We start from the raw sequence: 15007 nt of genomic DNA on the forward strand, positions 1-15007 counted from the left end.
AGCTGATAATATTATGATTAGATGCTTATTGTAATACTTTTCAGGACTTTCAGTCATTATTTTTTAGTGAAAAAACAGATGGTATAAATCAGTGTCAATACCTATGGGTTTTTGTATGGGAGAGATCAGTGTTACTATTTGACTGCGGTAATTTGGAAACAGTATTTCTGAAACCAATTTCTACCACAAGATATGATTTCACCTTGCACAAGACCACAGAGAAAAAACATCAATTTCATCTGTCAGAAAAATAGTTCATGCATATGTAAGCTCCAACTAAAACCAGGAACTCTGCAAAGACAGATGAGCATGTCTTAATATGCTGCCTGAGGAAAAGCAAAAGTGAAGACTGAATTCAGGCTCTGGAGACAAAGGCAAATACAACCATTTGTCATAGACTTCACACTGCAACAATACTGAAAAACCATGTCACATAGACTTTCAAAATAACGACAGGCTTGAAACTTATGCAAAAAATAGATGTTCTATATCTGAAATATAAAACAAAACAGTAATAAGGCAATGCACCATTATAACTATGTACAACAGATATTTGTCATTCATGGAATAACTTAAACTCATTTAGGCCAATTATTTTCACAAGATGTTAATATGAATAACTTATATACAGTCATGTCTTCATTTGAGATGTATTCTGTTTTCCTTTGACCTACAAGCTGCTACAGCTTCTGATGTTTCAGAGGATGGTAATGAAGGTTTGTAAAATCTTGCAGTGTAGATGAATGTTAGTAGTGGCTTTTTTAAAAGAAAAGTTTTAAAATACCTAGCTTCTTTGTAATAAAGTAAGTGTGATCTTCAACGTTTCCTGGCCAATAATGCTTTGAAAAACAAATTCCACATTAATATTTTGATAACTATTAAGACATTTTAAATCATAACACTTTAAACTAAACTTTAGTTGTCAAAAATCCTGTCTCTATTCAAATTTTCTATACTATCTTAAGAATTCTGTGGCTTATATTTTGAATAACTACTGGTACTTGTACAGTTTACAGTTTAGTGAGATTTTATATATTACTTTTATTTCTCAAAAAATTTCTTAATTTCTTTCTTGAGAAATTTTTCAGCTAAAAGCTTTTTACTTAAAAGCTGCATCTCCTGAGAACTTAATCCAGACAATGAAATGTATTTCTCTTGACATATCCAATGTATAAATGTCACAGTTACTGAATTTATTATAAGTGAACTTTTTGTATGATTACACTTACTTTATGTAGGCTGGCTTTGATTTCTGAATCAGTAGCAATTAGTATCAATAACAATGGGTTTAGTTCCTTTAATTATAAAATACAGCCATTTCTAAAGATGCAATCTTAATACTAGCTTTTCACATTACCTTAATTTAGCACCACCTCTTCCATCAGAAGAAATGGATAAACATCGCCGTCGGTTCAATATGAGGATGCTAGTGCCAGGAAGACCAGTAAAAGATAGCACGGTACCACCTCCTGTACCTGCAGAAAGACCCTCGTACAAAGAAAAGTTTATCCCTCCAGAGCTCAGCATGTGGGACTATTTTATGGCAAAGGTAATTTAAAATGGAAAATATAAGTTACAGTTCATAAAAGCATGTTTCTTCTCTGTTAAGTTTTAAAGGACAAAAATAATTTTGAAAATTTTGAGTGTCCTCCATAGTAAACTGCAGAATATTATTCTCATAATAGAAGATGAAGAGCCTACAAGTCTATTATCTAACTTTCAAAATGTGTCTCTTGCCAATAATAGAGATGAACATTTTTTCCATTTCTACTTGTTTATGTTTTAGGGAAACTTATTTATAGGTTAAGTTGTTGTCATTTAAACTCTCTATAACAGTTATAATTAAAGTAAGAGCTGAATATTAAGAGATTGGAAAATTGTTTTTATAGTACACTTTTATTTTGCATTGCAGCCATTTCTTCCTTTATCAGACAGTGGTGTTATATATGATTCTGATGAAAGCATTCACAGTGATGAGGAAGAGGATGATGCTTTCCTCTCTGATGTACAGATCCAGGAACACAAAGATGCCAATTCTTACAGGTTAGCAGAAATTGCCACTATTTTAGAATAATTATGTTGTGTGCTTACCTTTGCTTCCAAGTTAAAGAAAATACAGGTCCTCTGCAGAGTCCACTTTAAGTCAAATAATTTAAGCACTGTGGCTAGATTTATGTGTGGCAATGGGATTACAGAAGTGACAAATTCTTACCACAGTAACAGTTCCCCATTTACTTGCCTACAAAAGCGGGATTAGGAAGTCAAAGCTGTGTGGTTTGCATTTTTTGGAGAGGGGGGGAAAAATAAATTAAAAAACCCCTATCTTCATTTTTAAGCAGCAGAGAAGCAAAGAGGTACCACAATGCCAGCTCTAGAATGATATTTTGGACTACTTATTCAAGCATGATCTTTAGTTTTTGAATGAGTGGCAGATTAAATAGAACAATGGAGAAAAGGTGATGGCTCCCTTATGTGGTCAAGTCTCTCCTTAGTCCTTTACAGCTATACTGTACAGGATTTGTATCTTTAACATCTGTGAGAGTTTTAGTGTGAAAGCTTCTGCTGTGAGCACCAATGTAATGTCTTGTATGTATTCATCGTGATTTCATGGAGAATTTCAAGAGGTGTTTCACTCTTTTATCTGGGGGAAGACTACGGTAATCTGGGATTTGTAAAAGAGGGAAGGGGATACTATCTGTTCCAGCGACATGCCCTCAAGCACTCTTAGGTTGCATAGTTGATATATATAAGTAGCTTTCTCTGTGTGTCTGGTAAACCTTAGTGAACTATCTACACTGTTTTTCTAATCTATGTATTTGGTAGAAGGAGAATATTCTGCAGATAACTCTGTTAACGTTGTTTTAACACAACTAAATCTATTCTTTTGATACAGCTGGGCTCTTCTGCATCTGACAATGGTGAAATTAGTTCTGCACAATATTAAGAACTTCTTTCCCATTGCTGGTCTGGAATTCACTGGTATGTTAAATTCTGCTTTACATTTTAGTTTTCTGTATAAGTGGCTTTCTGCCAGACTTTGCTTTTTAATTTTCGTTTTTAAATTTCAATCATTTAATACATTATTTTTTACGATTGCCAACAAGTGCATTTCCTTTCAAGATTTCTTTTTTGGATGGTTGTGTTAGTCTGGTTTTTTTATACACACTATAACTTAAATAATTTTTTTTTCTCTAAGCCTTACTTTATTAATATTTCTGGCTAGATTTGCCTGTAACATCACCATTGGGCATTGCTGTAATAAAAAATTTGGAACACTGGGAACAGATTCTTCAAGATAGAATGGACCAGTTTGAAGGCCCACCACCAAACTACATCAATACTTATCCCAGTGACCTTGGCGTAGGTGCAGGACCAGCTATTCTCCGCAATAAAGCAATGATTGAGCCTGAAAATACACCATTCAAGTAAGTATTTTTTTCGTAGCAAAAACACGTTCTTCGATCATAGAAATACTAAAGAGTATTTCCACCTAAAGTTAAACAGCCAAATGAAGATTAGCTAGATCTAGTTCTAGCCAATACTTTACAGAAACCACTGTCCCACGTCCCTTTGTTCCTTCTTCTGCAGCTGTCTCCTGCAGCAGCCTTTACTTTGCTGCACCTTTGACAACTGCAGCAAGAAATGAAAATAAGAAGGAAAGATTGAGGCTTGAAGGACTACAAATCAAGGGCAACAGCTGCTGCTGGGAAGACCCTATTCAACCTCTCTTACTATTCCTCCAGCAGCAGCTGTCTCCCACCCTACCTCAGCAACAAAAAAGAGTTACGTAATACATGTAGATGGCAGGAGGAGGAGAGAAAGAAAGTTGTAGTATGGTCCTTGTGAAACCAATCCTCCTGAGTTTAGACCAATATCATGCTTGCAGGTATCTTTAAATGCAGATAGTGAACCATGTTTTCAACTCAAAAATAGCTTGCTTTTCTCAATATACTAAAATACAACTTTAGGTTTACTCACTATGTACGACTTTGGATTTGCATGGTTGATACTGCATTTTATTAAAATATCCTTACAAACATGCACTGTTGCTTTAGAAATATTTGTCTTCAAACCTGAGGCAATGAATTTTATTTGGCTCATATGTGAGCTAAATATTTGTGAATTCTCTTGAATACTGGAAGAACTATGTAAGGAAATTCCGTAGGGCCAGCATAATTTCAACATAAATGCAGTTTTAATAGAGTGCAAATATAGACATAAATGCAAATTAGCAGATTAAACTGTAGTACTTGGAAGTTAGTAACATAATGTGGATTTTAATAAAATGCAAGAAAAAAGTATCTTTTGATACTTGCCTTGAAAAAATTAGAGCCTAAACTTTGGGGGGTTTATTTCTTCAAGTTGGAATTTCATCTAAAGTCATTCAGAGTGGTTTTTTGTCCACCTTTAATTACACTGAAGCTTTTTCCTTTTTTTTCCCCCCCTTTTTTTTTTCTTCTGTTTGATCCAGATCAAAGGATTATTCAGCTCTTCCAGCAAAAAGGCTCTGGCATTTTCTTGTGAAGCAAGAACTTCTTCAGGAGACTTTCATAAGATATATATTCACAAAGAAAAGAAAGCAAAGTGAGGTAAACAAAGGATGAAACCTTTCTTTAAAAGAAAGCTCAATTATAACTGTTCCTCAGTCTTCAGTATTTCTTTTAGTTTTTCTTTCCATTTTTTCATTGGCATTTCAATTTTCTTTCTTTCATTTAACAGTGTATGGATTTTTTTTTTTAAATCAACATGACTGTCATGTTGTTTATTGAAGTATCAACTGAACCAAATATTTTTACACAAGACATATCTCACCTTACCTTTATGTATTTGAATACTGTCCTAATAAAGAAACAGAACATTTGCAATAATGGTAATAAGTAAATAAATTTGAGTATTCATATAATATTTCTCTGTGTGTCATACTGAAAAAGAAATTTAAATGAGCTATTACTTTGTGTATATGTATATATGCATGAGTAATATATACATATAAAAGTAATATTATATAGTAATATATAATATGGGGCTTGACGAATTGTACCAGTTACAACTGTAATGAGTTCTAACTGAAAATTTAAACCAACACATAAGTACCATAGGAAATAAGTATGCTGTTTAATATCTTAAAGAATTCCTGTAAGTATGGAGTTTGTGTGTGTATTACTCCTCCATTTATTTACTATATCATACATTTTGTGTTCATCTAGGAGGCATTACATTTTAAGTGAGTTTGTTTAGATTCCTGTCTTAGTTTCTGTGCCTTTTATAAAAAGTTAAAAATACATTTGTCATCATTTACTGACAGAGTGGCCTTTAAAATCTAGTTTGGAATGTTTCATTCTTTTTTTATATTTGTTTGTGCATGTGTTTTGTGTTTGTGACTGTGTGATGTTATGTAGTCTGTAGAAGATCGTGTGGAGCAGGTCAAACAAAACTGCGTAGCAGAAGATCACAAAAACAAGGTAGTATCCCTTCTCCCAAACCTCTAGCACATTCTTAAAAGTTCTGTGGAACTGGCTTTTCTTTCTCTAATGTGACTAACAGAAGCTATATGTTCTGTGTAGTCTGTGTGGCAGGCTTTTAATCAGTGAATTAACTTTGGATGTCCTGATAATTGGGAAGAGTGAACACCTTGTAAATAGTGTCACACACACAACTTTGTGTTTCTTACACTCAAATATAACTTTTGGCTTCTAGAACATCCAAGAGTATAAGGAGTCTAAAGTTTAGCTTCCTAAACAATGCTGAGGCCACTGAACTTTTCTTGCATGAATTTTGTATAGATTTTTGCAGTCTGAATGTACCACTTCAAAATGGATTTTCATGCTGATTGAAATTTCTTGTAAATGTTTTGTAGGTTGAAGCAGATCTTGGCTACCCTGGAGGAAAAGCAAAAATCATTCACAAAGAATCAGATATGATAATGGCATTTGCAGTTAATAAGGTAAGCCTCAAATACTACAGTAAGTGTAATAAAAAGATCTTAATTATAGTTAGTATAAATTTTCTATTTGTGCTGCATAGGCAAACAGCAATGAAATTGTTTTGGCATCAACACATGATGTTCAAGAACTTGATATTTCGGCTCTACTGGCTGCTCAGTCATTTATATGGATCGGGGAAGAATATGACAGAGAGTCTAAAAGGTAGGCATGTTTTGTTGTGGTTATACTACAGTATCGGTTTACTGGGAGGCTGCATATAGAATACCTGTGTAAGCGCAAGTGGATCATACCAAAAAAGTTAATTAGTCTTCTTCAGTGGGTTTCAGATTGGTTTACAAAGGAGTGAGGGAAGGCAAAAGAAAAATTACTGTCTGTTTTACACATGGAGAGGTTTGAGTATTTTGGGCAATCTGCACTGCACAGTGAAGTAAAATCCCATGGTGCATAAGCTAACGAGGGAAGTGCTACCTTAGAAACAGTGCAGTTGCATCACTGCAGTGTCGAGGTTAGTTGTGGTAGCTGATGCTGGTTGTATAATGCAATGGCCTGAATTACTGTCTCCTCCGTTATTGTGCTGAGAACTGTGAATGTATCAGCTGCAGAAGCACTTACCTGTACCGCACTCCACTGCACAGAATAGATACACATGTAGACACACAGCTCAGGAATCTTCCAACCATATTCTTCTCGGGAGAGCTTATATTCTCAACATCTAGCTACCACAGTTAGGATCACCTGTTGAGGTTAAACACCAATAGCTTTGGAGCACATGGAAAGCATTTGTGCAATGTAAGTGCAGGAATTACCTACCAATTTATAGTCTCGTTATAATCACTTCTGCCCACTGCCATTAGCCTCTCCACAGTGAGCTAAGCAAACAGCACTGGTAGCAAAGAAACATTAGTTTAAAACAGAATACTGCTGTTCTTTTACAGTTCTGATGATATTGACTTTCGTGGTTCTACCACAACTCTAACTCAGTCAACTGCACCATCTTTTGGAGTGAATCAGATACAACCATCTTCATCTATGCCGTGGTTAGGCAGTGGTCAAACTAGCACTGGAGCTGGTGTGGTAAGTACTTCTGTTGCGTGCAGCTCAGGAGACTGTTAATTTTTTTTAGCGTGTTATTTAATAGAGACACCTAGTGTGCATTAGTCATCATACTGTTAATTCAACGTTGACATAAAAGGTCTACAATCACCAAAACCTGGCCAAAAAGAAGACCAAAATAAGCATTTTCTTACATATTGAGGCACAGAATTATTGTGACATAGAAAATAATGGGACAAGCAGGTTTTCCTCTTTCTTATGGGAACTTTGAGGTAGGTCCTGGAGTTTCTGGGGACAAAACAAAACAAAAACAAAAAAGTCAACCAAAACCAGAACAATCCCAAACATAAAATTCTTGCATTGGAACTAATATCAAAAGCATACACATCAGCATGTGCTTAAGTTCTTTGTATAATAGAAGACAATACTATTTGAACTTTCATGTCTAAAAAAGCTGTCATGAACAGGCTTTAATTACTATACTGCAACTAAACATAATTAGATGCAAATAGATGCTAGCTTAACAGGCTTTTTTTAACTGGGGGACACTCACCATGTAGTAGTATAAACAAAATTGAAAAGTGTGTTTGTGTCTCTTTTTTCAAATTATTTTAATTTTCATTTGTTTTATACGAAGCTTATTAAAAGAAATCTGAATAACGTCAAGAGAATGGCTTCACATCCAGTCCATCAGTACTGTAAGTGAATCACACTTATTAGTACAGAGCTGACAATTTTCTATAAAATACTGTAGTAGTAATGAACATTTCTCTTTCAATCTTAGATCTTACAGGAGCACAAGATGGTAGTGTTCGAATGTTTGAGTGGACAAGGCCACAGCAATTGGTATGCTTCCGGCAGGCTGGGAATGCCAGGGTTACAAGAATGTATTTCAATTCCCAGGGCAATAAGGTAAGTACAACATTTAGGATTTTTCCTTCTTTTTTTAATTCATAAGGAAACATTTGGTTGCGCTGTGACCTCTAAAACAGGTTTAACTGGTGACACTCAGAACTGTTAAGATGTCCCAGAATGATGCCATAAGCAGTATCATATCATCCATTTTGGCTGCATATGGAAACTTTGTAATAAACACTGACCCTTACTCTCCTTTCTCTTCCGTCAGCTTCACACTGCTTTCCCATATCCCTTTTGCTGTATTTTCAGACTATTTGTTCTCCATGTTCTGAAATCTGTGTTCCCATGTGGTGACCTTTTCAAATTAAACGTTCAAAAAAAAAAATATTGAGCTTACTTATTTTGTAGAAGCAAACTTGTATCAATCAAGGCATGGGTCTGCAAGAAGTGCTTCTCATTTTGTGTTCTGGCCCAGATAACACTTTGATAGAATGCGTTACCTAGAAGATATATAATACAGCCTGTTAGTTGAAGAATATAACTATACTCCAGTACAGCAGAGAGCAGAAAGAAAGTACAAAAGAGCCATACGCTTTGGCCAGAAATTACTCCAAGTATATGAGATGCAAAAAACAGAGCGGACAAAGACAAAAATGGGGAGAAACACTCACCTCTTGGCAGTTTTTCATGTTGCCCATTCTGTTATTTTAGCAGGTCTTGCCTGCATTTTACTGACAAGCTATTTAACTTCATTATAGTTGAAAGCCATAAAAAGTGATTTAAAGCCATTTCGACACGACTAAGATGGCTATAAAACAGCAAAGGTCAACATTTAGAAAGAGCTGGAAATATAAAATATCTCCCAGCACAGCTATTTTCAGGTAGCATAAAATCTCATTTAAACTTTTTTAAAAGTTAGTGTTTTGATTATGTTTTGAGATATTGCAATTGTACCATCACACGGGAATCAATTTTAAGTAAGAAATTGAGATGTACTAGTTGTCCCCACTGCTTCACATGGAGGTCACTCAGGCAGGACTCGTGAAACTTGACTATAAAAAATAATTCTAAATATTTCTAAAAACATTTTGTAAAATATTTATAGGTATAGAATATGCTGTATAGAATATACAGTATTAATTGTTATGCAAATACAACTCAGTCATTTTACCATTCATGTATAGTACAGTCCTCCCATAATTGTTATCATGCTTTTATGGCATGCTGTCATGTATCTGTACTAAGCATTCTCAAGTAGAGTCATGGAGTAATGATGCCTCTGTAGGCTTTAGTATTTAGTATTAGGATTTGAAAGATAAGCTTCCACACCTAAAAAGCTTCCTTTTCCAGAAAAAAAGTTAGGTATGCAGGAGAGCATCAATCATTAAAACAATCAACACTGAACTCACTTGGCTTCTAAACTACTTTTTTGTATCTGACAATCACTGTTGTTGATACATAATGTGCAGGTAATGGTTTGGTGGTTTAGGTGGTTTTTCCCTGAAGTCAGCTGTTTACTGTCACGAAGTAAGCATCCAGTAACCAGTTCATTGGCTAATAAATGCTTCATTCCTTGCAGTGTGGTGTTGCTGATGGTGAAGGATTTCTAAGTATTTGGCAAGTAAACCAAACCACCTCAAATCCTAAGCCCTATCTGGTAAGTAAACAGAAATTCTTTAATTTTTTTCTCTTTTTATAGAGGAAAGTTAAGTCTTTGAGACTTCAGACAGGCCAAGAGCATAAGAGTTTCACTGAGATGGTTTTGATTTTGCTGCTGTTTAGCTGGCATACTTGATCAAAACAACTAGAGTTTCAATGATGCATCTTTGGAAAACTAATTGTACAATAACCATGAGCTGCAATGTAATTACAAATACTACTTCAGCATTACCCTTGATTAAATTAACAATCAGAGATGATAGTAATGACTTTACAACTCCAAGGCTTAGTAAAAATACAGTATTCAATTCTTTTCACTGCTTCTTAACAGTACATGAAGACTGTGCTTAATTTGAAATTCAGGCTGTTGTGATAACTGTATTATGGATCTGTTACAGTTCACTTATTTCAGTATCTTTTTGTTTTATACTGGATTTTTAATCCATTGCTCCATTCTCTGAGGTTTCAAACTGCATTGCCCGTCAGTTTTTAAACTTAGTTTAAAAGACTGCTTGTGTTACACTATCAGTGACATCAGACTGGTAGTAACTCTTGATGCAGACTACAACTGGTAAGATTGCATCTTTTTTGTTTGTTTTGTTTTTAATAGAGTTGGCAGTGCCACAGTAAAACCACAAGTGACTTTGCATTTATAACCTCTTCAAGTCTAGTTGCTACATCGGGACAGTCCAATGATAACAGGTGTGTTTAAAGAAACAATGAGGAATTTCACCCAAAGCTACCTACTCATCTCCATTAACGTGCTAGTTCTTGTGCATTAATGTGTGGCTGACATTTTAAGGCTCAGTGTTCTAAGCTTTGTTACACCTTAAACTTGCCAGGTGATTTCTTTGAACATCATTCCTTCAGTAGCTTATTTCCCAAATTCAGTTTTTGTGAGGAGTGGCCAACAGTTAACCAGTTTTTTCAAGGTGTATTCCAAACACAACTAGTTTGACATGATGTTGTTGCTGGGGGGAGAAACATGTTCAGCAAAGGCAAGATAATTCCTTTTCTTTAAAAAGAACAACTTCTATAATTTCTTAGTGCAACCTAGGATTATCTGAAAGGTAGGAAGTATAGTTCCACTAAGAAGCATAAAAGAGCACAGAAAGAATTAAAGCTCTTAACTCTGCACATGCTCTCCAATGACTGCAGAGTCAAGGGCTGCTTGTTCAGTTCTACCTTCTGGGCTTTGACATAAAATGTAAACACTTTTCTGAGTCATGTCACCCCATGAATCACTTAGCAACAGGCCATAATGACTTTTTTTTTTTCCCACTCAGAAATGTGTGCCTCTGGGACACTTTGGTTTCATCTGGTAACAGTCTTATACATGGTAAGTACTGCAGTGAAAATGAAACTTCTACTTCTATTGACTAAGGAAAGACAGCATGTGTATGCATTTGGGCAAGGGGAAAAATTTGCACTGGAGAACTGCTCTAGAAATGTGTTGCATACTAATGCACCAGAACTGGTACTATATAGTCTCTAGCATGATGTTAATCTGCTCTATATAAAAAAGTATGAAGAAAGAAGGTCATACACAAGCTGGTTTTGTGACACTATTAATAAAATCTGTAATATCTGAATACAGTCCTGACAAAAATTAACAGCTGACTAAATAAGGCTGCACTATTGAACTCTTATGAGTATACAGGCTTTCACTCACGCTGGCACTTAGTATATCCAGTATTCTGTGAAGCACAGAGGAAAAGACAACTGTAGAAGCAACTCCTTCTGTCTGCTGTCCTGGTCCTTCAGCACTTGGACTGGATTCTTAACAAGATGTTTGTGTCTGACCAAGTTCAGTAACTTCATCTTTATGTAACAAACTAAAGCAAAATTCTATCGTGTTGCGCTATGAAAGAAAAATACGTACATACATACATCCAAACAGAGTATCCTGGGCTTTTGAAAGAGAAAATTCAACCATCATAAACACCTGCAAACAACTGCAATACTCGAATAAGTAATAGGTGCATTCTGAGATTCATATTTTAAAACTAGCAGATTCCCCAGAAGTTCAGCCTTGTTTTAAAGAAATTGAGGCAGGGCTTCTACGAAAAGTAGGTTAGGAAATTAGAATATAATGATATGTATCTATAAGGCAATTAATATTTACTTTAACTTTTTTAGTTCAGCTATACTATTTTTTTAACTCATGAATTTAATTGAACTTAATATGGTGAATTTAATATTTTCTCAATTTTTTTAAATTCCAGTATGTGCCTGTATTCTAAAATAAATTAGACTGCATATCATCAGGTTTTGGGCATTAGATCTATATAGTTCTCACAAGAGCAAAAAGCTGTCAGCTGATAAGACATTACCCATATGAAGGAATGTATCTGTCAAGTTAGAAAATATTCAGATAACAATTTATAGAAAAAATGCATCTTAAGATCAAAAGCTACTTACAGTTTCAAGTCTATTAAATTCTGACATCCTTCGTCTTCAGCCTTCACTTGTCATGATCACGGAGCCACAGTACTTCAGTATGCACCTAAACATCAACTGCTGATTTCTGGAGGTAGGAAGGGATATATCTGCATCTTTGACATCAGACAGAGGCAGATCCTTTACACCTTCCAAGCACATGAATCAGCTGTTAAGGCCCTTGCACTGGATCCTTCTGAGGACTATTTTGTTACAGGCTCGGCAGAAGGTAACATGAAGGTAAGGTATTGGAGAGGATTGAGCTGAAGGAGCGTATTGACACATGTTGATCAGCATGCTGTAAATAGCCAGATGAATGTGGTAACAAGAGAAAAAACACCCAAAAAACCCAAACCTATATTTCATACACAGGATGCTTGCCTTACATTTATAATATAAACTTAAACATACTAATATTCTTCTAAAGCAAGTAGGTTTTGTTCTCTGCTGAAGAAGATTAAAGAGTCTCTTTAAAGTTGTGTGACTGAATTTTAAGTGGATAAAGCAACGTGCATGATTCTGAAATCTTAGCTTTATTTTTCTCTCTTAAAAATGTTCTGGTTTTGCCGTTGGCTATTTCTCTTTGTAACACAGGGGGCGCTCAGTAACTTCAACATTGTGTAAAGTTTCTGTAACGCGAAGTTCTGTCTTTCCTCTTGATGTTGTAGCCCCAGACAGCTACTGTGAGATGTCATAGTAGTAACAAACAAAAACAACAATAAAAAAACCAAACCCAAAACCAGAAATACGGTCCCTGTTTTTAAAGGGCTTATTTCCTGAATACTAAAGGAAGGAAATACAAGGAGGTAGAGTCCCTTTTAGCAGGACTGCATGCTGTTTAACAACTGCTTTCTCTGCCTCCACGCACTTCATGGCCTGGTCTTGGTCCAATCTGGGACATGACAGAGACCTCAGGCAGCTGTGCTACCATTCTGCATGCTTATTAATTATGCAGAGAGCTTACTCTCTGCAGCATTCCTTAGCGGAAAAGCATTTCAAGCTGCTGGAATGCTGATAATAGTCATCTTGGATAAAAATGCAACCTGTGCATTTCTGCAGCTTTCACTGGCGGGGGGAAAAGCTGAGAGGGGCACTACTCATCAGGTAACACAGGGCAGCCTCATACCTGCTCCATGTTAAGGTAGCCTTATGCTGTCTTGCCTTATGCTTCATCAGGAGCCTCTCAAGACTCTTGGACTTGTTGTAATTGTTGCTAATAAACAACAAAAAAATACCCTTTATGTTTGCTGAATAGGGTTTAGGACAGCCAGGAATCTGAAACATCAGGGAAAAAATACAAATCCTCATTTTAATCTTCTTTTGTCATTTGTCATTCTTTTGATACAGGTGTGGAGACTGACTGGCTATAATTTAATTCACTCATTTAAAAATGAACATGCTAAGCAGTCCATTTTCAGAAATATTGGTGCTGGTGTCACCCAGATTGAAACTGTGCAAGGCAATCGTATCTTCTCCTGTGGAGCAGACGGCACGCTGAAAATGAGGGTTCTTCCCAATGCTTTCAATGTACCTTCAGGCATTTTTGACATTCTGTAGCGTTACGTGAGCTAATCCTGTTTTTATATAATGTTCCTTTAAGTAGCTAAACACACAGTGATATGCAGTGTGGAAAGGAAACATTTTGTTTCCTTTCAAAGCAGTTGCTGCAGCATTAAGTATTATGGGGAAAAAGATTTAAAAAAAAAAAAAAGACAACTTTCACAACAGGTATATTTGGAGTATGCCCATAAGGATCACTGGGGTGGAAATGCATGTACTGTATTGTAAAAGTAAAGAATTAAACCCAGTACAGTCAGTCACAGGTGGGGTTATTGCTCAGTAACCCCTAAGCTGCATTTAGTGTGTTGTAAAGATTCTGACACGTGTCAGTCACTTAACAAACACTGTGGCTCTACAAGTCAGTAAGCATTTCTGATGTGATTTTGATTATTTTTATTCTAGTTTTTCCCACTAATTGAAGCATGTGTACAACTTCCCATTGTAAAATAGTTTAGTTTTAATTAAGGGTACTCAGTGTATTTGATTTTTGCAAGAAAGTGTAATGGATGCAAATGCCGTGGAACATGTGCAATCAAGAACGTACTGTGAGACATGTATCATTTTATGCTGAGATTTTTTTCCCAGTTACTATTATTACACAGTTGATACTGTAACTTGCACATCAGCACATTTTTAAATGCAATTATTTTTAATTTGCACACTATTTTCCTTTCTTTCTGACAGCTATGTTTTCTATTGGACACCTGCCTTTACTTTAGGAATGTATTGTAAGCACTAAATGTTTGTAGTGAAGACATCCATGATTCTAGTCAGCTTTTAGTTTTGAAATTCATTTGTCCAGAAAATACTTCATTAAATGAAGCTGTTAAGAAAATACCAATGGAACATATAATGCCACATTTCAGATGAATGTCAGGCTTTATGTGGCCAGCTAGTAAATAGTGGATAAAACTGGTAATTAAGTTATTACCACAGTATATTGTATAAACTATGCAGAGTTCAATATTGTTTGCTTGTAATATAACTAGCTACTGTTGTCAGATGTATTTTTCTGTTGTAAACAAAAAACCATGTTCTTAAGAGACTGGAACGGATGTCGGCGTATTTAAATGTTAACAAACTGTCTTATTCCTCCAATGAAAATTTTGATGTCTGTGCTGTATTGTAAAATATACTGGAATAAAAAGCACCTTTCTCCAAAGGTGATTTTAAATTGCAGGCTGTGAAGTATGAGAAGTATTAAAAGAAAGAAGAGTAAATGTCATTGTTTAGCTTTCCCTTTGTAAGTTAAATAAATTACTTTTATTTCATGGAACAGTCCATTCCAGAACTCTTATATTTAAGTAGATTTAACTTAACCTCCAGTAGATTGACTGGATTCTGCCTGAGCTAGCTTTAACTTGACCTCAGACTGTACTGAGATAAAAAGGATTAGCTATTTGCATTTTATTTTCAGCTGTCCTAGAAAAGCATAAGGTTAAGAGAATTGAGTCTCTCTTCATCTCCGACAAAGGCAGCTGCAAGAAACACAG

The 15007-nt window shown here is 35.4% G+C and overlaps 1 protein-coding gene across 7 annotated transcripts in view; it reads left to right on the top strand.

Moving 5' to 3' along the window:
• DMXL2 (Dmx like 2) overlaps positions 1–14790 on the top strand; it is a 55092-nt gene extending 40302 nt beyond the window's left edge. For 4 of the 7 annotated variants that reach the window (XM_074837115.1, XM_074837117.1, XM_074837118.1 and 1 more), the window contains 16 exons: positions 1368–1549; positions 1913–2043; positions 2894–2979; positions 3224–3425; positions 4472–4589; positions 5400–5462; positions 5858–5944; positions 6025–6146; positions 6881–7019; positions 7636–7696; positions 7783–7910; positions 9436–9513; positions 10126–10217; positions 10802–10854; positions 11977–12194; positions 13302–14790. In XM_074837115.1, the coding sequence (XP_074693216.1) occupies positions 1368–1549; positions 1913–2043; positions 2894–2979; positions 3224–3425; positions 4472–4589; positions 5400–5462; positions 5858–5944; positions 6025–6146; positions 6881–7019; positions 7636–7696; positions 7783–7910; positions 9436–9513; positions 10126–10217; positions 10802–10854; positions 11977–12194; positions 13302–13511 (1970 nt within the window). In that variant the 3' untranslated portion in view covers positions 13512–14790. Of the gene's footprint in view, positions 1–1367; positions 1550–1912; positions 2044–2893; positions 2980–3196; positions 3426–4471; positions 4590–5399; positions 5463–5857; positions 5945–6024; positions 6147–6880; positions 7020–7635; positions 7697–7782; positions 7911–9435; positions 9514–10125; positions 10218–10801; positions 10855–11976; positions 12195–13301 lie in introns of those variants that run through there. The other 3 variants (XM_074837119.1, XM_074837120.1, XM_074837122.1) reach the window with 2 other exon arrangements.
• Positions 14791–15007: the final 217 nt, after the last annotated feature.

This window comes from Strix aluco, chromosome 12 (assembly GCF_031877795.1).
Source record: "Strix aluco isolate bStrAlu1 chromosome 12, bStrAlu1.hap1, whole genome shotgun sequence".
NCBI classification, from domain to species: domain Eukaryota; kingdom Metazoa; phylum Chordata; class Aves; order Strigiformes; family Strigidae; genus Strix; species Strix aluco.